Below are 14,284 nucleotides of genomic sequence, written 5' to 3'. Positions count from 1 at the left end.
TATCAAGCTGATTTAAAAGGCAATGCCTTTCAAATATAACAGCTTGCCAGCCAGCAAAACTGGCCCAACTTCTTCCCTATGCTCTTTGGGCTTCAGAACACAACCAGACCACAAGCTCCCTCTTGTCCACAGCATATGCCAAGTGCAACAAGGAAGTAGATGTTACAAGAATCATAGTGCTACCACCATTCTGTGTCTCTTTCGGCCCTCTTCCTAGTAACACGGAATATAAAAAATATGCTGTCACACTGCGTGTTCCCTAATCCCTACCTCCAACAGCATTGGTTTCCAGTTCGTTTCTGTGCCCAATTAAGGGTGCTCACTTTAGTGTTTAAAGCCCTAAACAAATCAGGCCCCCATATCTGAAAGACCACCTCCTTCTCTGCAGACCATCGGAGGTGCTAAGCTCAGCAGAGGTGGCCGTCTTCGTTGTTCCACCACCCTCAGAATCATGGGGTGTTGTGGTGCCCTGGGAAAGGGCACTCCTAAGTTACGTAACTCCCTCTCCACAGAGGTGCATCTAGCACCTTTATTATACAGCTTTCAGTGAATCCTGAACACAAGTCTCTTTAACCAAACTTCTGAAACTTGGGGTGCATATTTTTAGGGCCCACATTATTTCTCAGGCTCAGCTGGGGGCAGGAGTGCTTCTTTGAGCCTTCTCGCCCCCTGGCTGAGCAAACCCCACATCCCACCAGTGCGCACATGTGCCAGAGGGGACAAGAAGACTCTCCCTCTACCCTGCTGCCTGAGCAAGTCCCATGTCCCTCCAGATTGCTCAGGCCAGAGGGACATAGGTCTTGTTGGAACAGAGGGAGGATCAAGCTGTACAGTGGAACCTCGCAAGACGAATGCCTCGTGCAACGAAAAACTCGCTAGACGAAAGGGTTTTGCAATTTTTTAGGTGACTCGCAAGACGAATTTTTCTATGGTTGTGCTTCGCAAGACGAAAATTTCAATGCATTCCTATGGGAATTAACTTTCAGTGCATTCCTATGGGAAACCGTGCTTCGCAAGACGAATTGTTCGCAATACGAAATGACTCGCGGAACGAATTAATTTCGTCTTGCAAGGCACCACTGTATCATGCTTCAACGATATACCGGTCCTGGGCAATATATCCATACACTGTGTGTTTGCTTTTTTCACTTCTAACAGCAGCTGGAGGGGAGGCAGAATCAGGACTGGGTCTGTGGTACACATGGAGGGTTTTCTAAAGCAATTTTCTTCTCTTTCCATAGTTCTAACAAAAAATTCCGTATGGTGCTGCTGTTTGGAAGGGAAGCTGCCCTTGGCATAAAACTATGGAGTTAACACAATATGCAGCTGGGACAGGGCTGCACCATACAAAAAATGTCACATCACACATATATTCCACATTTCTAGGAAGAGGTGGAGAAAAAAATCAAAGAGCATTTTAACATCTAGTTCTACACTTTATTGCACTTTATTGTATACACTTTATTGCAAATTTGTGGAAAGTTTCAATTTTGCAGAGTGAAAGCAGAAGCCATTCCTAACTTGGCAAACACAATGTCTATCATGCACAAATAAAAGCACATCAATCAGCTATCGTGCAACCACTAGATTTTGCATCCAGACGATCCCCAAATTAATCACATTGACTTTTTATACTCCCAATCAATTATGCAACCTCAGTTTTATAATGGCATCTGCTGTGCTTATATGCTATTTTAACTGCCACACACGTATTACTTTAAGTTTTATAAGTCATTTATAGGAAACTTTAAGGAATTAAGTGAGACTGTTTTTTAAATATGCCATAAATGCATAATGATGGGCTGTTTTACCCAGATCAGGTTACCCAGTTACCTATTGAACTCTGGGAGCCCACAATTTATTGCAGCCAGCTAGCCAATGATTAAACCATATTAAGGGCTCTCATCCTGAGATGCAGGATGCAGCAGCAAGAATAAGCAATGATGACTCATCTTCTGATCCAACCCAAGTCCTAATGCTTTAGGTGTTAAAGAATCAGCACGCAAATGATAATACTGTATGGTGACTATAATTAATAGACCACTTTGGTTCTGTTCCCCTGGACTTGACTTGTTTCTGCCTTCTCTTTGTTAAAGTTGATTAATATTCACTTACTTGCATACATCTTACAGGGCTATTTTTAATCATATGAATAGGAAATGGTTGTTTGTCCTGTGCCCAGTAAAAAGCCACCCAAAGCTCTGAATTTCTAGGCTGAAAGTCCTCTCTTCAGATTGCTGCTCAAAAGCACAGTGAGAAAAACATTTTAGTTGAGTGAAGCACAATTCACCCAAATGGAGATCATGCTAGATTACATATGTTTCATGCAAACACTGCACTGGGAACTAACACAACTGGGTCCTCTGCAATTAATCGCCCTCTAGTGGGTCACATTCACCACCGGTTGGTTTACATGGTGACAGGCAGCAGTGCTCTGAGACCTGAGCTGCCATTTAATTTCCCACAATGCCCGTGATGTAGTGTCATTCTGGCGCACTATGGGAGACGGGCCCTTAGGATAGATGTTAACAGAGTGCCCAGTCGGGAAGGAGGACCCCCATAAGCTGTCCAAGAATGCCAGGCAGTGACACCAACCCTACTAATCACACGCTTGAAGCCTTCCGAAAGCAGATTGGCCACAGAACACTTGGACCATTTTGAATGAAGCCCTCTTGTAGAGAAAAAGCTGGGCATCTGAAGCCAGGCATAGTTCTAGGCTTTCTGAATCAGTACATATTTGGGAATATGCACAGTGATTTCTTACAGGATAGTAGTCCCATGCTGCTCTGAGACTGTTAGGTGTCAGAGAAGCCTAAGATACAAGGAGTTGTGTCACAGCAAACGATGGTCCATTCTGCTGGGAAAGGTATTTTCTTGTAAAGTAGTTTTAAATTATTTTTCTCCAGGAGGGCTCAGCATGCTACACTGTTCATTTGAAACTCAATGCTCAATCGTATCTCAGAACTCTCTGAGTACTGAGTGGTAATATTTATTCTTTTTCCTCTGGTAACATCACCTGTATATCTGAATGTTACTAAGATACTGTATCTATAACAATCTCTCTGTCTCGCAGACTCATTCTTTCTGCTTGGACTTCCTATCCCTGCCTCACTGGTGGGTGGGGGCAGGGCCAGGAAAAACTATGTGACCCCAGGGGCAGAGTAAATGGCAAGACCCCACTGAACCTTAATTATGTAAGTTCTCCTTCATGTGAGTAACACGTGAAGCAGAGGGTACTGTGCATACACATTTAGACCCGTGAGCTAGTTAGGACATACCAGAGTGAGAAAGGACACAGAAGCAGGAATCCCTGCAATGTATTTCCTGTACCGAAGCAATAAAACTGAGCAATAACCAGAGCTTCAGATCTGTTAATAGTTCTGTTATTATAAAGTTAAGTTCTGCTGAGCATAACCTGGTTTCACCTTCTGTTCTAGCTCCATATCTCTATGCTATATATTGTATCTGAAAGGGATGCCATAATTTTCATTGGCTCCACTAAGGTCTATGAAGCAAAGGAAATGGGTTGCAATTGGGGTTGGGGGTAAAATCAACCACTCAACTCAAGTCTTGGGGCTCCAAGTTTAGTCCCCATCCCCTTCATTTTCTCGCATATAGGTAAACGACTGTCTAGTTATTGCAATGACCAAAACAAGGGGAAAGGGAAAAAGCAATTATACACTGAAGGGCAACAGGACCTGGAACTGGGTGGCCTAGCTTCCGCCAATGCTGAAGTGAATTGTTGCAATGTACTTCTGAGTACAGAGCATGCAGAGATACCCCTTTCCCTCCAAGATTCCCTCTAACATAAAGGCCCTCTCACCACACCTACAGAACCCCTGTGTCTTAATAGCAGGTATTTCACTCCTTTATAACTAACTGGCAGTAGCAGACAAGAATAGCATCAGTGCCAATTGTTTTCGTTGCTGAATATGTAAACACAGGGAGTAGTTATTTTCTGTTTCCATGGGTGGCAGAAGCTACTTTAGAAGTTAATGCCACATGGGGAATAATGGCATTACTTAATTAAATCCCTGTGGGTTGCATAAACACTTAGCATTAGGGCTGTTCTTCTGTCACCTTCAGTAGGAGATTGCCTTTGGTCGCAGAAACAATCCAACATGTATCACAGCACTTTCTACCTTTAATGACAGTTGCCAGCTGTCATTGCGCATGTACATGCTATACAGCTATATTTTAAACGAAAGAGTTCAGCATATGAGGACAATGCATCTCATCCAAACACTTGACATCAATCTGCTAAACTAGCTCCAACCATAAGAAAGCAGAAATAAACTAAACATACTGAAACATATTGACATTATTAGTTAATCAATATTTTGCTCCACAATTAATTTACTGAATATGTATCTTATTAAGCCATTTGTTATGAACTGAATCACAAACACTCATCACCAAATAATGCACATATTATAGTAAGTCAAACAGAATGTGGTGGTTGTTTTTTTTTACTTGTATCATCATTGGCATGCTAAAAGCAGGTACCCATACCTAATCAATTGTACCTAGGGTGACGAAGCAGATTTGGGTAGATGACACCCTCAAATATAGCCATAATTTTCAAGGTCACATGTCACTGCACATCATGGCTTATACTACTTTCAGGAAAACATGGCTGAGAACAATGGGTCAATTTGGACACAGACATAGGAGAGAAACAGAGAACCTTTGGCAGCCCATGGGAGGCATTCGCTTGAGGAGAACCATCCAGGATTGTGTGCCAGTGGAGGGACCAGAGGTGAAAATGGCAAGAGCAATGGATGTGGCTCCAACCTTCATACAGAAGGCTACATCCCAGCCACACATAAAGTCAAAGGGTTCTACAATCCCATAAACACACAACTTTATATCCTCCACACTGACAAAGCAAAGGGAGTTATTAGAGTTCTAGAACAGTTACAGCAAGGCATAGTACTTGAGGAGGATACCGGGCAGGGTTGGAAGGAGCTGTGTGTGGCCATTGAGGGGAGGACAATGCCTAGGGAAGAGTTCCCAAAGCCGGAAGGTTACATTTGCCCTCCAGACCTGAGCTTCCCCACTCTACTATAAACCAAAATGACGGTAAACAGCTGAACTGCCAAAGACATAACAGCACTGGAACTTTAACAGATAAATTGCTTTCAGCATCAACCCAATTTGGACATTCCATGCATTAAGCTATAGGAAATGAGTTGGATAATAGTATGCAATAGGTTTGATACAGCTATAAGGGATTAAAACAGTACTGCAATCTAAATCCATGTTTTTGCCATAGTTCCTAGGGTTTTTTATGTTTTATTTTGTTTTTTTGCTGTTAGATCCTTAATAGCAATTCACCCATCAAAAACAGAGTTCCAAGACAATTATATGTTTGGTAACCAAGCTTCTTACCTTCAATTTGGTGTACAGTATGTCTAAATAGGTCCATTACTTTCGGAGCTCTGACAATTTCCCCAAAAGTAGTCTAAGCCATACTGTGAAGTGATACGTAAACATTGGAAATGACCTTGCATGTCATTTCTTAGGTTGACATCTACCCATGTTTCCTCTGTCACCCTATGCACATAAGTGCCTTCTTTTAACGTGGCAATGCAAAGTAACACATTTTGTTTGTTGGTTGCATTACTGTTTAGAGTTTACCTCCACCTTCTAGAAGAGCTTGAACATCCAGAGATGCCTTGGTCAGAAAACAAGACAGGTAGAAGGGGTGGTTGTTGTGGTTGCGGTTAGGGGAAAGAATGGTGTAGGGAAGAGATTTTATCGGAGAAATAGGGGACTCAGATGCCTGCAGGCCATCCCATTGTACAGATTCATGGTGGACTGACTACTTTGCCCTCTGGTGTGGTGGTGCTGTTGGTGAATGGCAGGTTGGTTGACAATAAACCAGGGGTCCCTAAACTGAGGCCCGGGGGCCGGATGCGGCTCAATCACCTTCTAAATCAGCATGTTTTTACATGAGTAGAATGTGTCCTTTTATTTAAAATGCATCTCTGGGTTATTAGTGGGGCCTGCCTGGTGTTTTTACATGAGAAGAATGTGCGCTTTTATTTAAAATGCATCTCTGGGTTATTTGTGGGGCATAGGAATCTGTTCATATTTTTTTCGAAATATACTCCGGACCCACACAAGGTCTGAGGGACAGTGGACCAGCCCACTGCTGAAAAAGTTTGCTGACCCCTGCAATAAACTCTCATGCTCTGCAGCACCAAACAATACTAGAGGGGCGATAGTAGCTGTGGTTAATAAAAGTATGATTTTGCTCACCAGAAAACCACTTTGTCCTAGGTTCAGGTTATGAGGTTCAGGCCACAACTGAAGAAAAATAATGGCTGCTATCACTGTACTACCCAGCCTGCTTGCTCAGTGGCCTCCCTGACTGAGCTATTCTTGGGTATGATGTTGGATATTAAGAGGGATTTGTTATTATTATCATCATCACCATCCTTGGACTTTGGGTTGAACACATGTTCTACAAACAAATGGAACGACTAATCAGAATTCTTTAATTTAGGCTGAAATCCAAAACGATTTAACAAAAGAGTAACCCCTACTGCACAGTGGGATATACTTCTGCATAAATATGCATATAATTGTGCTGTTAACATTTCATTTAACGTTTTGCCAGGGATTTACTATTACCTTAGTGGCATTGGTATGCTCAATATGAATACTTATGTGTAGCCACATGAAAGTATAGCGCCTGCAACTGAAAGTCTGTAGGCATAATTTAAATGGTTAACTAGTACTCCTTATGCTACATCTTCCCAGCAGTGGGCACTACATCAATAGCTAGTAGCTCTAGAAACTTGGGCTATGATTCATTGCCCTCTTACAAGGAAGCTGAATCAACTTAATCACCGGTTTTGATTATACTTCATAGGTTGCATGCTTGCAAAATGATTTATAAACTCAAAATAATATAAATTTATTTCAGAGCATGCTGATACAAATCTGAAAGCAAATGAAGCAATTGCAAAAAATGCTAAATGTCAGCTTTAAAAATAAACATAAATTTCCTTCACAAAAGCAGGTTTTTTAATGAAACGTCCGAAAGCACGGAAACACAAGATTTGACTTGCAAAAGTGGAACTTGCATAAAGTTAAATGTACAGAGCACACATTTAACCTGAAAAGAAAATCCGGTGAAAGGTATAAGAGGATGCTTTAAAACAAGGTTATTTTCCTTTATGCACAAGAAGTATCACTGGTGACTTACCCAATATAGCACATCAGTCCATCCTTCCATTGTTATACACTGGAACACTGTTAACATTGCATAGCCAAAATTATCAAAGTTGGTTATGCCTCCGTTTGGTCCAGGCCAGCCACCCTTACATTCAGTGCCATTCATGGGACACTGACGTCCACTCCCTGAGAATGCACAAGGTGCAGGATCCTCTTCAGCTAATATATCTAAAAATGGATCAAAAACATTTCAGGGTAAGAAGTTCTCAACATCTGGCTTGGAAAAAGCAGAGCTGTTTTGAAATGGAGTCAGAAAGCAGCTGAGTTCAGAGATTACACACACACACACGGCTTAGTTTCTGATGAAAGAAATTAGCAGAAAAATAACTGTGGAAAAGCTTGCGACATATTAATGAGTAAACTAGGAACACCAGTGCAGACAGTGGCTGATCATAAAACGTGTGCAGACCACACTATTCCTTCTCGGTACTATACAGTGGTACCTCTGGTTACATACCTGATCCATTCTGGGGTGCCATTTGCACCCCGAAAAGTACGCGACCAGAGCAACGATATCGTGCTTCTGTGCATGCGCGTGTGGCAAAACCCGGAAGTAAACATTTCCGGGTTTGCCGCGTTCGCAACCCACGCCGTTCGCAACCTGCAGCGAATGCAACACGAGGTACGACTGTACTCAAAACTGTGCCTGATAACATCCTTGGTCTATTTTAAACCTGCACTATGTAGATTCCTGGTGGAAACTCACTTTATTAAGGCAACATCACACACATTTGTATACATTATCACACTGCTCTGCAGCAGTGACACTCATAGATCTCTTCCAAAGCAAGATCCCAACAGCTCACCTTGTGTGTTGCAGCAAGCCACAAGTGTCCCAGTGTCCCCTGCTTCCAAACTAGCCTTGACTACTCTCACTTCTGAATCCTCAATAAAGGTCAATGTGAAGAAGATCAAGGTAAACAATATTTTAAACATTCAGTCGTTTTTCAAGCCATGGATTTAAGGTACAACAGTTCTGTTCAAGTTATAAATAGCAACTTCTTTACTCACCTGAATCATCAAAGAAACATGATTTGTGCATTTTTCCAATAAAAAGTTCCAATCCTATAATAGCATAGATTATGATTACAAATAATACCAAAAGGGCAATATGGAGCAAAGGGACCATGGCTTTTATAATGGAGTTCAGGACAACCTGTAAACCTGTGAAGCACAAAAAGCACACAGAGAGATATTGATACTATTTTGTATAGTCACATAACTAGAAGCAACCCAATACAAGAAAACAAACAGAACGCCATCCTCATAAAACCTTGGTGCCCTTAGCACAAAATCCTACAGCAGGCATAGGCAAACTCGGCCCTCCAGATGTTTTGGGACTACAACTCCCGTCATCCCTGACCGCTAGGGATGATGGGAGTTGTAGTCCCAAAACATCTGGAGGGCCACGTTTACCTATGCCTGTCCTACACCTTACTGTCAGAAGTTTGGAGGTATTCCGTTAAGAGGATTGTCAAAGGTCAGAATGTTCAGCACAAGTTCTTTAAAAAATTGTGTTCTATTTCAAAAGTCTAGCAAAAATCCACCAGGTTCTCTGTATTACAAATTGACAGGCTGACCTATGTGTTTTTATATGTTGTAAGCAGTTCAAAAAGTATTAAACAAGAAATAATAGCAAACTATTTTAATATACCCCCCAGTTCCTAAGTGGAATACTCAACTAGCCAAATTAGATTGAATTGTTTTGGGAAACTGACACCTAACCCTCATGGTAAAGGGACCCCTGATCGTTAGGTCCAGTCGCAAATTACTCTGGGGTTGTGGCGCTCATCTCGCTTTACTGGCCGAAGAAACCAGCGTACAGCTTCCAGGTCATGTGGCCAGCATGACTAAGCCACTTCCGGTGAACCAGAGCAGTGCACGGAAATGCCGTTTACCTTCCCGCCAGAGCTGTACCTATTTATCTACTTGCACTTTGACATGCTTTCTAACTGCTAGGTTGGCAGGAGCAGGGACCGAGGAACGCGAGCTCACCCCGTTGCAGGGATTTGAACCGCCAACCTTCTGATCGGCAAGCCCTAGGCTCTGTGATTTAGACCACAGCGCCACCCGCATCACCTTATTCAAGACAGACGTCCCTTCCTCACTTGCAAAGGAGGTGCCTTTTGTACATTCCTGAGAGTCATAGTTCTTAATTATTATTATTTTGCAGTTTATCTCAAACATTTTTCTCCCCCAGGCCCTTTTCAAGATGTGTTTTATTATCTAATCGGCAAGCCCTAAGCTCTTAGTGGTTCTTAAATGATGGTGGAAGTTTACAACACCTGGGTTGTAAATACTTGAGTGGAGAAAGTCTTGCAGAGCAATCCTAACCCCTGAATGGGGTTATGCTGAGACAGAAGTGACTCTCCAACAGGATTCTGCTAGTAGGGGTGTATCACAATTGCAGAATACCCACTGTTGCATCCATCAAAAGTACAGTGCACTGCACGGTGCTGCTGGCACTGTCCTCCCCTGGGTAGCCACTGCAAGGTTCTGAAACAGGAGAGGCAGGACAGGGCCAGGTGATGGATCTGAAGACAGCGCATTTCATCAAGAGGATTACAATCCAGGCCACTCTGCTATGCCAGCTTCAGGCTGGCACTGCCAAAAAGTAAGATTATCTTACTGAACACACCTTTAACCCTGGGTGGCACAAGCAGCAGAGTCTTGGTTGAAAATGTGGATCTGCATCACTCATTTCCACCCCACTGCTTCCAGCCAGGGCTTTGCGTTGCTCTCTTAAAGACTACTTGGTCTAAGAGAGTATTGGTAGTGTCAAAAAGTACCCGCATCATTTTTAATAAGTGTATGTACTAAGTGAAGATGCCCTTGAGAACAGAAAAACAAGCTTTTTAAAATAAAAAATAAAAACCCCACATATACACATTCTAATTCTCTTGTCACTAAAAGAAAAAAGAAGAAGGGGAAGGTCAGCTCTTGCTTGTATCGAGAGAAACGCATGTACAAAATTAGAGATATCAGTCTGTTGGCAGTAAGAGTTTTGCATCTGACCAAAAGGCTTTCTCCCCACTCATGGCATCTTTCCTACAATAGCTTGATCCTCCATTGAAGTAATTTTGCTAAATCTGTACCAATTACCATCATTTCCATGGCAACAGATTATGGTCTAATAAACACAGCATTATGACCTTGCTTCTGGATCAAATGTTGAAAGCAAGAGATGAGAGGGAGAGAGGTTTCATTCAATCCAAAACAACCTCAAAAAAAGAGACAGCAATGAATGGCAATGAAACAGAAAGGATTATATGCAAATCCACATGTCATTTGTGTTGGACTTGCTTGTTTTAGTAGTTCTTCCAGTTTTAGCAGCACAGCTTTCATTTCCCAGAGCCAGGTTTCCCAAAGTGGTTGATATCTACCTCCCTGGCACTCTACATCAGGTGAATAAATGCCTATAGTTCTTTGAATTTTCTGACACGTTTGTAAACTTTTTTTGTTTATTGTTTGAAAATTTGATAATAAAACACATTTTGAAAAGGGCCTGGGGGAGGAAAATGTTTATGAGATATAATACAAAATAATAATAATAATTAAGAACTATGACTCTCAGGAATGTACAAAAGGCACCTCCCTTGCAAGTGAGGAAGGAATGTCTGTCTTGAATAAGGTGATGCGGGTGGCACTGTGGTCTAAACCACAGAGCCTAGAGCTTGACAATCGGAAGGTCGGCGGTTCGAATCCACGCAACGGAGTGAGCTCCTGTTGCTCGGTCCCTGCTCCTGCTAACCTAGCAGTTCAAAAGCACGTCAAAGTGCAAGTAGATAAATAGGTACCGCTCCAGCGGGAAGGTAAACGGCGTTGCTGTGTGCTGCTCTGGTTCGCCAGAAGGAGCTTAGTCATGCTGGTCACATGACCTGGAAGCTGTACACCGGCTCCCTCGGCCAATAAAGCGAGATGAGCGCCGCAACCCCAGAGTCATCCGCAACTGGACCTAACGGTCAGGGGTCCGTTTACCTTTACCTTTTACAACACAACAGTATTCTCAGATCATCCTGTTTATAGGTATATAGGTGCTATGTCTTGACTTAATTTCATTTGCATTCCTAAGAATTTGGGTTGGGGGTCAGTGGCACCTTCATAAGCTTATCAAGGAGTCAATGAAGTAAAAAGTTTGGGAAAGTGTGATCTAAAGCAAAGGTTTGCACAATATTTCCCTGCGGGCTCCTCCGAAGCTTATTACAGGGACTTTTAAACATCAAAAGAAACTTCCTATCAGGAGCTGTTCAACAGTGGACCAGACTACCTCAAGAGGAGCTGGGCTCTCATTCACTGGAGGTATTTAAGTAGAGGCCTAAGGTCCAAACTAGATGTGAAACGTGCCTATTGACACCAAAAACAGTAGCCATATATCTAGTTCTCCCTATCCCTTCAGCATGGTCTAGTAGAATTTGCCATATCCTCATGTCATAGCTTGTTTCCACACATCCTAGCAGTAGCAGCCAATGGCATGGAGCCAGAGGAGGAAAACAGAAAATAATCTCAGGTCAGGAACAAGTAGGTTCTTCAAGGCCTTACAGAAGGGAACTATACACGGGACTGCCATTTTCAGAGACAGCTGCGTTTTTACCGTAGCATCTACTTTGGCATTTAATCGATAGGATCAGTCCACAAAATCAATTCCTTTACCAGCTTAGTGAACGTTTATCATAGTCACACATACCATCCCAAAACTTTAGTAAACTATTTTGAGTGACATCTCAAAATAGACATTATCAAATTAATCGATAAGGAAGGCAACATCTACTATGTCATCATGTAGTTTCATGGACGTGGGGGATCTCATCTTTTCAACTAAACAATTGCAAGAAAATAATTAAATAGATAATGACTCACTGGGCACTCCTGATACAAGCCGGAGGGGTCGCAACACACGAAAGGCTCTTAGGGCTTTTACATCAAAGCCACCTGATTTCCCACTCGAATGGGCACCGTCTTCTTCTTCTTTGGTTAATTGTTCCAAAATTACACTAAACAATCTGGTAAACAAGAAATAAGAGATTTTATCATCTTTGATTTTGCAAGAAACCCAAAGTTGTTGTGCTCCCCCGCCCCCCAGGAAAATACACCAAAAAAACTCCTGAATTATACAGCTGTCAATGTCAGAGGTTTGTGTATTAAATTATAAAAGAGCAATGGTAGAATGGTAAAAAGCTTCTGTTGTGGTGACTCACGTGCTCCACACTGTTGTGGTGACTCACGTGCTCCACACAGGATAGCTTTCAACACACACAAATCAGACATCAGATTTCACACCATTCCTTTCTTTATCTCCAGGAAGAAACATGTTTGTGGGCTTGTGCCACAGAATATTTCACATAGCTTTATGTACATCTTTCTTATTTAACTATTGCTCACCTCCTGTGATGTCAATGGCCTGCAGAGATACTGAAAACTTGAGCTGTTCTACTTTGCTGGATGACAGGTTCAACTCATATATCATTTGAGGGGTTCAACAGTTTCCACACAAAAGAGTAATTCAAATCATATTACTTGGAATTCAACCAGATATTTCTAGTTCTACATTTTTGCAGCATGTTCATTGGCTATCACTGCACTATTTTAGTCCAGTTCTCCCTGTTTTGCCCCTTCTGGTTAAACATTCCCAGTTTAAGACTGCCAAATAACAAATATTGGGCCTATTGAGCAGGCTGATAAAGAATACCGAGGTAATTAATTTCTGAGCCTGACATCTTCACATGGTTCTTATCAAAGTGAACAAACTTGGGGAAAATTCTGAGAGCTTTTTAATGCTTTCTATGGCCAATATCACATTTTCCCCACAATAAAATGCTTTGTTTCTTTAAAGAAACATTTGTGCACAAACTCTTCAATTTTCATAAGGACCCCAAATACAATACCCACCTGCCCCACTTTACAGAGAAGAGTGTTCTATCTGAAGGGCTGTCAGAAGACAGGCCTCTATTTAAAGGTGTCCTCTGTTTTAAAAACAGTCAATTCAGGTGTGGTTTAAAGGTAAAGAGTCACAAGAAAGGAGAGCAGAAAGGTCTTGAAGTTGCCCATTAACAGTTAGTTTGCTTACCAGGTGCTAACAAGGCATGTAGGTCACCTAGTCATAGCGTCCCCCCACTATAGTGATATTGTATTTCTACTTAAATTCTGATAGTTATTTTCAAATCGGAAGATATACATATAAAACAGCATATGAATATTTTATGCAAATCTGCCTCCTCTTTTTGACACTGTGTAACTTGACACCATAGACCCAAGACAACTCAAAACAATAAAGCACAGTCATAATACAGTAAAAATGAGAACAGTGAAAAAACTATATAAACGAAGTTTACAAAAAAACCACCCATATATAGCAAAGTTCAAGCTCTTGTGCTGCTTGTACCTCATGGTACACACACGATTCTCTGCAGAAACATTACTTCTGTATAGGGGAAAATTGCCATATTAAAGAGCCCTAAACTTATTAAATTTTCTGGCTGCTGACTCAGTGGGAATACAACAGCTTATTGGAATACAACAAGAGCTTATTGTATAAACATCACATTTCTGGGAGGTGGGGAGTATGTGAGCAGAGCTATCAAGCATTTGACAACAATGCTGAAGTCCATGAAAACTGAAGAGGATTATTTATGGCGTCACTAGAGTAGAAACAGGCATACATACAAAATGGGGCAACATTTTCAAGCATTTTAATATACTGCAACTTTAAAAATCAGACTTACCCTACAATTACTATTACAAAATCCAGTAAATTCCATCCATTTCTAACATATGCATTGGGATGTAATAATAATCCATATGCTATAATCTTCAAAAATGTTTCAATTGTAAAAATTATCAGGAAGGCATATTCTACTTGTTCCTGTAAAAGAAATGAATTAAAACGGCAATTATTAATAGGAAACCAAAGTTTTATTTTGTTTATTTAAAACATTTATGGACTGCATCTCCACAATGCTTGATGCATGTTAACAATGAATAATAACCAATGCAATAATATCCATGTAAATTTATATCACTATTTACTAGTCAGAGGACCAAA

The 14,284-nt window shown here is 41.4% G+C and overlaps 1 protein-coding gene across 26 annotated transcripts in view; it reads right to left on the bottom strand.

Moving 5' to 3' along the window:
• CACNA1D (calcium voltage-gated channel subunit alpha1 D) overlaps positions 1-14,284 on the bottom strand; it is a 184,382-nt gene that overhangs the window by 108,749 nt on the left and 61,349 nt on the right. For 25 of the 26 annotated variants that reach the window (XM_033140918.1, XM_033140913.1, XM_033140914.1 and 22 more), the window contains exons 3-6: positions 13,965-14,104; positions 12,103-12,245; positions 8,257-8,409; positions 7,217-7,413 (exon numbers count right to left, since the gene is read on the bottom strand). In XM_033140918.1, coding sequence (XP_032996809.1) covers positions 7,217-7,413; positions 8,257-8,409; positions 12,103-12,245; positions 13,965-14,104 — 633 coding nt within the window. Of the gene's footprint in view, positions 1-7,216; positions 7,414-8,256; positions 8,410-12,102; positions 12,246-13,964; positions 14,105-14,284 lie in introns of those variants that run through there. The other variant, XM_033140917.1, reaches the window with a different exon arrangement.

The sequence above is a fragment of the Lacerta agilis genome, chromosome 2, assembly GCF_009819535.1.
Source record: "Lacerta agilis isolate rLacAgi1 chromosome 2, rLacAgi1.pri, whole genome shotgun sequence".
Classification (NCBI taxonomy): domain Eukaryota; kingdom Metazoa; phylum Chordata; class Lepidosauria; order Squamata; family Lacertidae; genus Lacerta; species Lacerta agilis.
The sequence above is the reverse complement of the archived record's forward strand: the minus strand, read 5'-3'. Positions and strand labels throughout refer to the sequence as shown.